At 43.1% G+C, this 13979-nt stretch overlaps 1 protein-coding gene across 1 annotated transcript in view; it reads right to left on the bottom strand.

Moving 5' to 3' along the window:
• Positions 1-13979, bottom strand: part of ARHGAP31 (Rho GTPase activating protein 31) — a 62749-nt gene that overhangs the window by 21955 nt on the left and 26815 nt on the right. Inside the window, exons 2-3 of the mRNA XM_074897430.1 lie at positions 4946-5048; positions 4302-4446 (exon numbers count right to left, since the gene is read on the bottom strand). Coding sequence (XP_074753531.1) covers positions 4302-4446; positions 4946-5048 — 248 coding nt within the window. The remainder of the gene's footprint in view (positions 1-4301; positions 4447-4945; positions 5049-13979) is intronic.

The raw sequence follows: 13979 nt of genomic DNA, 5'->3' as shown, positions 1-13979 counted from the left end.
TCTTCAAAATAAGCAATATTTTGGCTGTCATATGAAGATAGCCATAAGGATTGTTTGTGTGAGTTTGCATCATTTATGATGGGAGAAGCATTAGGAAAATCACTGTCCAGGTAGTTTAATAAATTCTTACACTCAGTGTTACAGTAGGTTAGACAGAATCAAGGCTATACATCTTGGTCTTGAGCAAGTCTCTTCAGACCAAGAGCTTAGAGAGCCATGATAAGCTTTTGTCTTCATTCCTAGGAGTTTACTGCACTGGTATTCATCTGTTCAGCTATTCCTTTTCAATATTTGTGCTGGGAGGGGACAAACCACCAGCAAGTTCAAACAATGCATGACTGTCTGGGAACCTACTGCCACCAGAGTTTGGAGCAAGTTCAAAGAAAGATGCTGGGACCCATGCTGCCAGCAGAAGCTTTGCCTACAGACAGACGTCAGCACTGCTAGGAAAGGAAAGGAAGGAAATAACCCTTCCCAAACCACCCATCGCTTAAACATTATGAACCTGAAATTACCAGCCACAACTAGAGAAGCATCTTCTTGTAGTAGTCACTACATCATCCACACTGATGATGCTGCCATCTCTGTTCTGGTCACTGTCCTTTTCCCAGCAGACCACTTCCCATGTATAACCACCAGCAAAACAAACATTGCCATTTTCAAGGTCAGAGATGAATATGAATCATGTTTTATTCCCTAACCCTGGGAATTGAGAACTATGCCCTGTAGATTGAACTTCTCACTGGTGCGATGGCAAAGAAAGACAAGTGAGCTTACTAGTTTGATGCACTTGTTTTGCCCAAATTAAAGTTACATTAACTCCTTCTAGTACTTTTTACCCATACCTATAGCTCTGGGTTGTTTGGTTGTTGGTTTTGGGTTGTTTTGTTTTGTTTTGTTTTTTTAAAAAAACCCACAACTATTACCATCAGCCCAGAAATCCTAAATATAAGAACTCTTGTGATCTTCATACAAGGTTTCCAGTTGAATGGCCTTGTTCAAAGATGTAGATAGATATAAACTTTAACTGGTGCATATAAAACATTAGATTTCAAGTAGATTGTATACCATATTTTCTCCCCCTGTGCTGATTTTCATTCCTATACTTAACTACCATGTCACAAAGACCTAATGCTTAGACAGCAAGTGAATACCAGCCTCTCTGAGATCATGACTTATTCAAACCTCTGAGCCACATTTCTGACCCATACATGTTGTGCCTTTGATATCTGAGGCCCTCTCCAAAACTCAGGATTACAGCAGCAGAATACAGAATTCAAGGAAAAAACAGTATCTCCATTTATTACATGTCTGTTAATGTATGAATTAATGTAATTTAAATTTTCATCTTACAAGTGGGAAGAGAACACTCGGAGGGTAGCAGAAGGTATGTAAAACAATTTAAAATCTTGGATTTTTTTACTCTGTTGGTGATTCTGGGAGTGCACAATTCACAAGTCCCAGTTAACAAGTGGAATAGAGTCTCAAGAGAGAAGGTAGGCTTGGCCTTCTACAGCTTATTTGCTCTGAGGGAATACTCAGTCCCTCTAAACCCAGGTTAGAACAAGGCAAGCAGATTCAAGTTATCTATCCCATAAAACAAGCATCCCTCATCAGAATACAAAATGGCAAAGTGGAGAGCATGAGAGGGCATCATTTTGCAAAAGTTAATAGCCAGTGAGGTCATGACAGGGATGTTACATCTGAGAATTTGACACAGTAATGATCAAAAGGCCAACACCTCCTAGTCATTAAGAATTTTACTTTCCTTAGCCACACATGTCTGAATCACTCTGGTGACTCAAAGTGGAGCCTATCCCATCTCAGAGACAGTTCCGACTGAGTCAGGCTGGGATTAGCATGCATCCTTTACTCCTTCCAGCAGTCTTCTGCTGAGGCACAGCTGCCACCACTCCTTGTTCAGACACCCCATGCATACACAAGCTCCTAGCAGGTTTTCTGCTCCTTGGAGAATTGGTCTTTTTTCTTTCTTTCCTCCTGGTATCTGACTGTGCTTCCTGTCAGCTGGGTTACCCATTATAAATCCATACTGAGTAGACTTAGGTGAATAATGGATTTTGTGGCTGAGCGGACAAACTAAAAAGCCAGAGATTAAAAAAAAATCCCTTTTAGGTCAATCCAAAGTGATAATGTTTTAGGGAACTGGCACAAGATTTTAGAAAGTAATTGTCTGAGGTTCACCTAAGCATCACACTCAACCATAAATGAAAGAAATTATCATTTAAATTTGGGGCTGTTTAACCCTTTTCTGAAAGATGTTTTATTTATGAGTTAGATGTGTTGATTTAATGTTGAAACATTTCCTTTAGAAAGTATTTATAAAAGAAACATTTAGACAGTTAAAGAAATGTTTTCCCTTTTGTTTTTGAATAAAACTATTTACCAAATGTATCTACCAAAAATCTGCAAGTCATCATCACAAAACTGCACTTTTCAGCAAACATTCTTTCCAAAAAAAGTTTCCATCTAAATCTTCATGTTTACTTTAGAGCATTTTTCTGTCATAAATCAGTAGCGATAGCCAGGAAGACATCAGCCAAACAGCTTCAACAAGAATGAGACTCATCAGTTACTGCGGTTGAATAATACCCTGCATTCTCAAGATCCTATTCATCCTGACTGTCTCTAGCTTAGAGATCCTAACCTATATCCTCAGGATCCCTATATCCTGAGGATACAGGTCAATTTTTCAGATCTGCTCCGAATTTTTGACTGAAGTTTTGACTATACAGCTCCTTGAAACAGACAAATATGACACCGAAACAGCAAGACACCTAACACTATTGCCTATCTGTCAAGCCCCACTGCGAGCCAATTCCCACCCCATGTTCCCCAGCTCATCTGTTGTCCCTAGCAGCTCCCTGACTTCCTATAGCAGGTTGCTGCTTGGCTGGTCCTATCTGGCTTTGTCCTACAGCAACTCCCTTGCACAGATGTGCCTGGCTCTTCCCATAACAGGCAACAGAGAGTCTTTGAAGAATGTCCTCTTCTTGTGTGGAGCCCGCGGATGTCTCTCAGTGCCTTCTGTGCCATAGCAGGACCACTTGGAAGTGACTGATTCAGGATAGAGGCAATGAAGACAGTAATACCTGAAACTAAAGTTGCTTGCCAATTCCCATTTCATTCAGACATGATTTTGCAAAACTTCTCTGCAACAATTGACATTTTTGGTGATGTCTGTCCCCTCCACCTCCCACCAAATGGGAAAGAGTAGAATGACAGAAATTCTTAACAAAAGGATGGATGTTTCTAACACTGGGAAAACAATCTTTCCCATCCCCTCACTCCACCTGTTTTAAGCAGTTGGTGAATTCTTCTAGCTGAAAATTCACACCTCTGCCACTTAACATTTCAGTCTGAATGACTGGGTTTAAATTTGTTGGTGTTAAAAACAACTGAAAGCAGATTTAGAACGGTAAGAAGCAGACAATCTTTAACAACAAGCATAGCTTGCTGTGCCACCTTTTAATAAAATATTATCTGTCATCAAAATTAGCCAACTCTCTTAAAAATTCAGTCTTTGCGGCCTTATTTTTCTGCTCCCCTGCAGTCTGCTCCTAGGCTCCAACTGTATCCATGTATAATCTGTCGTTTTGCAGAATCCAGTAACTATCTGACTGATAATCTCTTTAAAGAAAGTTAGAGATTTCTGCTTGGCCAGCTGCCACTTTCCTCCACTATTTATATTTATGGCATGATCATGATGGGCCTGTTATGCCATAGCTGGCATAACCTGTGTCATCATTTGCACTCCAGCAAACCATGTGAAAAATGCTGCAGATGCAGAAAAGCTGGTGCTTTAAATGGGCTGAGCAATCAGTTTGTGCCAGTGTCAGGGACTGTCGGAGGGGCAGGGAGGAGGAAACCACACCCTTGAGATTATGATCACAAGCCCCAGGTGATCCAGAAGACTCTCAGTGATGGACAGTAATGAGGAAAAGAAAGAGAATTAGTAATTCTGGGAGGAGATGTGCAGTGGGAGAGAAAGAATAACAACAGGGAAGCAATGTGGTGAAAAAATAAGCAAGATGAAGGGGATGAAAAAGCAGAGAAAACTAGAGAAATAAACATTAAATGGGGGGGAAGAAACAAGGATGGGGAAAGAAACAAGGACAGGGAAAGAGCGTCAGGGCAAGATGAGAAGGGAAGAGCACTAAGTGCATACACAGATATATGCACCAAAAGCCAGGACACTGGAGTGAATCTCAAACAGCTGTCAGGGGGGAATATGCAGCACAACCACACTGCTGGAGAGGAACAAGAACAGCAAAGCGTCTCACCGTGAATTTCTTGTAGAGCTCATAAGTGAGGAGAGGGTTGGGCAGTTCCCTGAAATACAGCTTGCAGAGAGACCCCACGCAGTGGATGTCCTGGAGGTAAACTTCCCTTGTCAGATCCGGGCATTGGTCAGAAACAAACTCTTGTCTGAAACAATATGGAAACATAACAACGTAGGCGAATAAGAGCTATAGCATCTCAGTACTCCACCCTAAGTATTCTTTTACAGCTAGAAGGAAAAACAAACTGGAAAGCAGGTATGTCTCTGCAGCCTGGCCCAGATTCTGTCCCAGGATCAGGCCCCAAGGTTTCAACTAGTCTCTGGTTTCCCTAACACAGTCCCATGAGTGGACCTTAAACTGATGTAAAGAGATTGCTTTGTCTTGAAGTGAACGAGAACAACTCAGCATTTGTGCTGAGACCCTCCATGCCTTTCCCTTTAATAGATGCAGAGGGAGATTTTTCTCTTTTTTTGGTCACAGACTAATCCCTGAAATTTTGTATTTCACTGTTACCAGCTTCAGAGACAGTTTATTTTCTGCATCAGTATATAGGTCTGTTGGGCCCAGTCTATGCCTGAGGGTCTAACAGCAAAAGTGTACCAAGCTGTGTGACCGAATCCCTCTGGCACTCAGGTTGCCTTTACCTCAGCTTTTGTATGTTGGAGGTCACTCCTGAGAGGCGGTAGATCCCATCCACAATGCCATGAGTCTCAATGAACTCCGCGCAGCTCTTCAGCACGTAGGGGACTAGGAGAGGAAAGCAAGGCAAGATCCCCAATGAATACACACTGACAACTTCCAAAAGTCACCACAGAGGAGAAAGTTTCATGAAACACCAAAGGCTCTCTGCAGATGCAGGCAGGGGTACAGCAAGGGGAAAAATACAGGACAAAAATAAACCCCACAAAGTGGCCATAGACAATTTGCAAAATAAGGATATGCTATGGTTGTGCCATGCCACACTCATTGACACATGACAGTAACTGACCCTGAAGTCACGGAAACATGTGGGAAGAAAGGTAGGGTTTCTCTCTCCCTTTTTCTTTTCTTTCCAGAAAAAGAAGCAATTTCATTCTAATTGAAAGCATGAGGTAAAACATGAGGTCCTGGGAACCTCCCCCTTCCTCAAGATAGAGCTCCAGCCTCGCTGAATTGTGCCAGAAGGCCTGATTAGCTTGGATAAAAATCAGAGAAGCATTCGCACTTCCATATAAGCCTACATACCCACAGTTTAGTGCTCATAAACTCCCACAGAGGGGGTATAAAGTTCAAATATTGACTAGATCTGCACACTAACAAAATCTGACGTTGGCTTCAAAAGAACTCCATCAACATAACCCGCCAAAGACTTAAGCAGACCTAAAGCTGAGAGGAGCCTGAGGCACAACATTTACATCCAGACCTGAACCTAAAGCATATGTTTATTTTTTCCCCGTTATATAGGTATAGGAAACCCTCATCCTCTTGGTCCGACCAAACCTCCCTGTCCCCAGTACTATAACAACCCTAGCTATAACAATAACAGTAAGAGAGCCCTTCCTTATTAGGTGCTAGAAACTACTGTATATTTAATGCAATGCTTCACACAGCCATAAGCACAAAAGTCAGTAAATGTAGAAGTTGAAGTTCCCTGCTGTAATGCTGACTGCTGCGCTGCACATTTGTAAAGCTGTATGACAGAAGACAGGCTAAGCCATCCATTTTGACTGAAAAGCCGGGCATAGAAATTACTGCATCTTTGAGACACCACAGAGATAATGCCTCTGGCCAGACCTTCCCTGAGTTCTTCTGCTCAAAGTTCAGGACCACGATGACATATTAACATGTGCTTCATCAGGCGGCATCCACAGACAGTACTCCAAGGACAGCCTGAACAAAAGCCATCTGGTACATTATCGTATTTCTCATGGGTGCCTCTGAGGCCAGAGCCAGCTCATGGATGGACTTGTGCTGACCAAGCAGGCCAGGGCACAGGCTCTGGTGAGGAGGGCTCACAGGCTGGTGCCTACCTCAGTGACACACTATTACTGAGCCCAGGCAGTCATGGAAGTTCTACCCTTCTTCCTCCCAACTCTTACAAGAAGGAGGTAAAGAGGTCACAGAATCACCAAATCACCTAGGTTGGAAAAGGCCTTGAAGATCATCTGGTTCAACCATTAACCTCACCCTGACTGTTCCCAACTCCACCAGATCCCTCAGCACTGGGTCAACCCGACTCTTCAACCCCTCCAGGGATGGGGACTCCACCACAGGTCCTTTTTGTGTGTCTCTTCTCTTCTGGCCAACCCAAAGGCAGGAATAAACTATACACATATGCCAGAAGCCTAAATGATCCAAACAGACTAATTCTTCTCAGTTAAACGAGCCTCTCCAAAAAAACGGGGAAAATTTAGCTTTATGGTTTTTTGATCAGGGATGCCTAACGCAGGTACATTAGTCATGCTGTGTCACACTCAAAGCCCTTGGGCTGATTTTTAAGACCCTCAAGTTGTTGGGCCAAGACTAACAGTGGAACTTGTGGCAGGGGCCCTAGTCTACTACAACAATGTTCATAAGAAACCATGAAATCCCCAAGAAAACAGATGTAGTCTACAGTGTCAAAGCTTCATCCACAGAAGTCACAGAGCTATAGGATTCTCTCCTCAAGGACTCCTGAGGAGAACCTACATCAGTGCCTTCCAGAAGGAACATGGAACACATTCCTTTCAGTGCCTCTAGCACCTGCTTCCTAAGAGGACTAGATAATGTGGGAGGAGACAGAGCAAAAGAAAAGTATAAAATTTCCTTAAAATCCTACCAAGAAAAGCCAAAGTGACATACCAAGATAGAGGAACTTACTATCCTTGAGTAAGACCTGATTATCTGTAACTGCAGTAGGGAACTAAGATCATATGATGATGAGCATGCTAGAAATTAAAAAAAAAAAAAAAAAAAGGAAGGGAAGACAATGACTTCAGGCCTCTTCATTTCTGATTTCATATCAACGATGATATGGCTGGTAAGGCTGTATCATCTCTGGGACAGGAGCTATGTATACATGGCATATTAAGATTTCCTTTTTGGTAGGGGTCTCTGGGAACAAGATCCATGTTCAGTTCGGATCTATTTGGGTGGGAGAATGGGTGAACCACTCCATGCTAACTAGAAAAAGAAGAATTAACTGAACAGAAAACATATTTGATCAGGACAACCACATGACAAGGTTTGCTTAAAAATTAAAAAGTCTTTCATATAGACAAACTTCATATGATGGTGCTTAGCTGCCAAAAAATGAGGTCCCACAGACCCCTTTATTGGGTATTTTTTAAAACCTTGGTGTTAAGATCAAGCACAACAACTAAAAATGTATATACTAATGTTCATTGTGACTAATTTGACCTCTTGAAAATAAGACCTATAAAATCACACTATTTTTTTGCTGAGTTTTAAGTTTCCTTGGGATAAATTAGGTCAAGAGGCCTCAGGCAGGTAAGCAAACCTCTTATACACATCCAGAGAAGTCTAGATCCATCTGTTGAAGACTGGTAAGAAAAAAAAAAAAAAAAAAAAAGGGGGGGGGGGGGCTGAGGAGAATAGTCTTTAACAAATGTATAAAATTCAACCCATTTTTTAAAAGTAGGTGAAGACTTTATAGTAGACATAACCTATAGGCTGCAGATAGACTATATGCACTGAGCTCTGCCAGTATCTCTTACTCCAGCCCTGAAGTCTTCCTTGCTTTTCCAGCCCTGAGCTTCTCACCTATCAGTGTCCTTCCCTCATGTATGTGATTTCCTGCCACATCAGGTCTTTGGCTCTTATGAAGAGAAACAGCCAGTTACACCAAAATGTGTGGCAGTTTCGTGATGTCAAAAAAAAAAAAAAAAAATCCCACGTAGGACACATTTCACTTGTAACCAAAAATTATGGACATTGACCTCAGATCTCTGGAGGTGAAGAGACTTCATCAGCTTCCTGCAAAGCAAGTCCCTAAATGCAGGGCTTGTATGAAACTGGAGCACAATAAATGTTTTCTTTGAGCAGAGCTCTGAAATTCCTGAGCAGCTCTGACCTCCTACAAAGCTGAGTCTTTTGGGCACTTGGGGGAGGTGAGGTTAGAGGGGCAGCGAGCAGCTCCCTCCCACTTCCAGGCATTTCTGAGGTGGTTTGATTATTTCAGACATGGCTCCTGATGAACCAAAACAAAGGCTGTGGTCAACCCTGAATGCATGGAGGTACAGACTCTAGCATGTGCTTTACAGCGGGACTCTATCGGCATTACAGGGCACATGGAAATCCAAGAGCTGGGTCTCTCCCAAAGGAAGATGGGACATAGATGAGGATTTGTAGCAGGGACTGTGAGTGTGCGTGCAGGCACAGAAAGGGGTGGAGGGTGGGGGTATCTAATCTCGACACTTCTATAATTAAAACTGTGCTGGAGGCTTAGAAGTTGGAAGAGGCAGCTGGTGTCACACAGACTCCGCTTGTTCTGCCAGACAGCCAAACTGTCCTCATTTAAAACTACAATAGAAACCAGATGGAGGAGGAGAAGAGAGCGTGGAGCAAGGCATCAGTCAGAAAGGAAATTGAGTTATAAACATACTGCACACAAAAGACAATACTTCTCTTCCCCCAGACAAAAATAAACCAGAAGGGCAGTCACAGTAACTCGTTGCACTCTCACTGGGTATCACCTCTAAGCTCAGTGTACATTCACCTTCATCAGGGTCTTTTCCATGACCACAGCTCGTGCCACCTACTTTACATGTATGCTACTCCTGCTAGGTCAGCTATTGTGCCTCCCTCCCTCTCTGATCCCTCTGGCTTCCAGTGCCAGCGATGGGCGCTGAGCATCCCATCTCCCAGCACTGCTGGGATGGAGGAGGGCTCTCCCTTCTCCTGCCCCTTCCCAGACAGGGTGCTACCACCCACCAGACCTTCCCAGCAGCGAGCAAGGTGCTCCCTCTGCCTGCCCCACAAAGGCTTCATCTGGCAAAAGACTGAGCATTTTGGATCAAAGCTGGGGAGACCTATCAGCATGTACATAACTAAATCACCAAGCAGCCCAAGCAGGAGGGGACGGTAGGAAGAGAGGGAGTCACCCCATCTAACAACTGGTGGCCTCCTGGTCTCCCACCAAGGCCAGCAAAGAGCAAGAAAGGCCCTCATCCAGTCAGAGTTGCAAGCAATGCCCTGTGGCCTTCAGTGCTGCCTTCTAGAAGAAACTCTGAGTCTCCATGGGCTACAGAAGGACTGTAGGGAGGAGGTTGCCAAGTCCACCACCCTAACCAGTCAGTGTGAATAATGTCCAGTAAGACTGTGCTTAAAGTTAGCTAACCTGGACTCAGACATGTGTTCAGGGTACACTGGACTGAACTGGACTGAACAGCAGCAGGCTTCATTTTTGTCTTTATCCTTCTGATGTTCTCTCAGAGGGCTCCTTGCAAGAATAAAAAATTAGTGACAGAGCTACTCGGGTCCTCCTTAGTGGTCGGTTTATGTCACATGGAGAAGGTTTCATGTCCTCTCTAATTTTATTTTAATTTTAGTTCAAGTAACGGGAGAGTAAATGCAGATCTTTCATTTTTACCTGAAACACCAACTTTTTGATGTTTGACTTGCAGGAAATACAGGAAATAGTTTGCCTTTTTTTTTTTTTTTTTCTTAAATTTCTCCCTAAAATGAATCCTGCACCATAAAAAAAAATGTGGCCATTTTTATTTCACCATTTTGGTTTTGTTATATATTCGTATTTTTTTAAATTGCCTTCCATTGTCCACAATAGCTATGTCAATAACATGACAATAAAGGTCAAAATAGTTTCTTGTTTTAATTTACATGACTAAATTAAAAAATACTTCCTCCTAAAAAATAAGTGTTTCAGTCTGTACTAAGCAAGAGTTGTTGTTTTGTACAAAAATAACAAAACAGTGCACATTTTAGAACATACTAATATATCAACTTGGCTTCCTAATCACAGGAAAGGAACAGCATTGTATAAATGGCAGCATACTTGCAAGTCGATATCTCTGATGTGACATTTTTCTGCATTTCCTGATGCTTCCTACTTTAAATCACGAGCTTTAATGCTGATTCACTAGGGTTTTTTTGTTTGTTTTTTTTTTTTGCTGATCTTGCCTGATTTTTACTAGGCGTAAGGTTGGCTGGGAAACAGATTCCAGAGAAGATCAAACTGTGCTCTCCTCCCTGCAGCAAACCCAAGCCCTGGTCCAGCATGGCAGTCACGATTCCAGTTTGTCTCCCAGTGCATAGCCCTAACCCATAGTAGCTAAGGATAAATCCTGCCTTGTCCCCAGGTATCATCTCCTTTGCCTTCCACTCTCTCTTTTTCAGCGGTGACCGGAGATGGAAGGGGCCACAGCATCCACAACCGCTGCAGAGGATCCCTCCTTCTCAGAGATGAAGCTGGCAGTGCTAGAGAAGAGGAGGGTTTGCCCTGCTTGGATGTAACTGCTACAAGGACAAACAGAGGGATCTAGTCTCCACGATGTCTATATATACCTTTTATCAGCACTAAATTCATTTTACAGAAGAACAAAAAACAATCTCACCATCAAATTCCAGTGTTTAGTTTGGCTGAGCTACCACAACCCCCCATGCACACACCCCCCCCCCCTGTGTTTGAACAGTGTGAGACAGTTAAACAACACCAAACAGGCTTAAAAACAAATCAACTTGTTAGAGTCCTCCTCGCCTCTTCCCCCTTAGCTGCCATAAACACAGTTAAAAAAAGACGAATAGCTGGCGCCGAGGTGATCCTGTCTGCATGAACAGCACGACTGAATCACCATATAAGTCACATGCTTCATATATTTTTTTCCCCTCTACTTCTGTGGGAAATGTCTCTGCAATGTCATGAAGGTTAGCACAACAGCGCTGTTCCCTGCGATGAAAGCACCATCCTGAATGCAGTTGTGATTCTGGTGGGCAAAGACATAGGAAAAACGGATCTCGAATCTGTCAGATGCTGTGAGCCATCACCCTCCGTGTCCTGAGCGGGAAGTGGAAATGCTGAGCACAGCTCAGGATGTGGCATGATGATTTCAAGCAAATGCATTATAACACAGCCTGCAGGCCCAGTGTGAGTTTGAATGAATTCGATGGCATCGCTATCAAGGGTTTTTATTCCCATTGATATTACACCCAGCTTACACCACACTAATCTAAACAAGACGTGTAGGAACACCTGATTTTCCAGAGCAGATCTGACAACTGTGATGTTCCAGGCAGAAATTAAAGAGCCCGTGGCAGACCTGGCCAGCTCATCAACACCACTCAGCAAAGAAAGCCTGAGAGAAAGCACTGCACAAGCAGACATTGAATGCTGACTCTCAACCCCAGGGGTCACCATGCCCCTCGGAAACGTGATTAGTACCTTGACATAGCTGGCAAATTCTGTCATGCAGGCACTTTTGAAAAGAGGTTGTACTAAACACTAGAATAGTTTTGTTAGGAAAACATCCTGCTGTGGGTTTCCTGCAAAAAAAGACCAGATAACTGAACAGGATATCTCCACTCCTAACTTTTATGACTCTGTGGTACAGCCACCTCGGAAAAGAGTGGCTTATGTTCTGCAGAGCAGATCAATGAGCTGTGCACATCCTCAGCTAGCCCTCTGAATCCTAACAACTCTGATCTACGGCAGATTAGGGTGGATATTGTACAGTGTTTTGTTCACCGCAGCACAGGCAATTGGGATAATTAATTCTGGAGGTAGGAGTAACAGAACAATTTATGCCGTGTCAGAAAAGGAACTCGGCTATAAGTATAGAAAAGATGAGAATAGTTTTGAAACTGCATATAATCAGTTGATCTTTGTCTTGGTAAATGCCTAGAGACTATGAGGATAAGCAGGCTGTGAGACAGGAATTCTGCCATTAACCTCGTTTCTGATGACACATACTAAAACCACTACCAAATCCAAAGGCTGCGTCAGCACAGATGGAGCTGCAGCTCAAGGGAGTTGGGAGAAGCCTGCAAGGGAAGAGTGCAGGTAAGTGTTGAGTGCTGGGATGGATGGCAGTGAGGTAAGCTCCATTTGAAGTCTCTTGAGTGCCCGCTGTCTTTCATCCAGATCAATAAACAAGCTTATGGACTGCAGGTGTCACACTGTATTATGTTTTCTTTCCCAGCTCCGCTTTTTTCTTAAGCGTGGACACCAATGTAACCATGCTAACCTACTTAATTGCTGTCAATAAAACAAGGAAAATAGATAGACTTCCTAAGTTTTTCCCTCCTCTCAACGGATTTTGACCTATGTGTTTTCATTTACAAGGGCTTCAGAAGCAAGTTAGAAAACAAACAGTGCACAGTCTCCATCTTCTACCTGGGCCTGCTAGCTGATGCAGTCTTGCTCAGTTTCCTACAGTCCCAAAATTACTCTAGAGGTGACTTATGAGTTATTATACCCATTATTTGACTGTAAAAGGAGTGTAGAAACCAACATCTCCCTTGACACATGGGAATTCTTACATGGGATTCTTAGGATCCCAAAATCTGGAGAAAGGCAATTCAGCAGGATCAATGCACACTCCCTGTGTGGCTGTCAGTGTTAGTTTGTTCCTTATTCCTCTTTGGCTCAGGCTTTAGTGTGCCAGGCAATAGGGATTCCAGGTTTCTCTTTATAAGGAAGCCTTTTGGAACTGTTAGAAAGAAATTCTGGGTGCTTAGATCTTGACACGCACCCGAAAAATACCAGCTACTAGTCAAACAGTTTTGAAGTGCCTTGTACTGTGCCTTTTGCAAACACCACCTCCACACACTGAAATCTATAGCAATCTCTATAGGATATAGAGTTTGACTAGAATTTGACTGTAGTTTCTGTGCTGTTCTCTCATGCTATCTCACTGTTAGACATATCCTTGGTTCAATTTCGTAGTGACGGCATGCTGGTGACAAAGCAACTAATTCCCAAATAAATGCTCTTGGGAAGCTTCAGGAAAAATTATGTTGCTGTTACCCTGCTGGTGAAGAGACAGGGTGAAGTGAGGAGCTGGACAGTTGTGTCATGAACTCTGGTGCTGTAGCAAAGTGGTCTGCTCTGCAGTTCTCTCTGCTGTTCTTTCCCGGGAAATTTCTGTTGTCCCTCTGAACGTGTAAGGATAGTCTGGAGGTCTGTCAGCACTTGTGGTTCTCCTTCCACTCTCTCTGCACAGCAAGTAATTTACAGGCGTATATGACAGCCATTATCAAGCTTTAAAGTGCACAACCAGCGGTGCCAGCTACTGCAGATCAGCAGTGCCAATGCACTCAGGTGCGTGAAAGGGAGAGCAGGGACCAATCATTTCACTGAGAGCCCAGGTTAATGTTTGGGAGCAAGGTACGAAGTAACTGAGAAGTTGGTCTTGGACCAAGCTCTCATATGGATGAAAAAATTGCATGGCTGAATCTCGCAGCACATATTTATATATTTTCTTTTTATTTTGCCCTCTGTCACACTGATAGATTGATGCAGACTGACACTAGATTATGCAGCAATGTTCTTTCACTCGGGCTTCTCACTGATCTTACCTCTAGGGTTCTCCTCATGAAGAGTGGATACAGCAATTTCCAGAGGTTATTCCAAATGGGGTCTTTTATGGATAGTCAACAACTTGGGGCAAAGAGCATGGAAAATTGCTGAGGATCATTATATATCACAGACAGACAGATGAAGAGCCTAAATACAAACCCGTAACG

Source organism: Athene noctua, chromosome 1 (assembly GCF_965140245.1).
Source record: "Athene noctua chromosome 1, bAthNoc1.hap1.1, whole genome shotgun sequence".
Lineage (NCBI taxonomy): Eukaryota > Metazoa > Chordata > Aves > Strigiformes > Strigidae > Athene > Athene noctua.
Note: the sequence above shows the minus strand (reverse complement) of the source record. Positions and strands in the feature narration are given on the sequence as shown.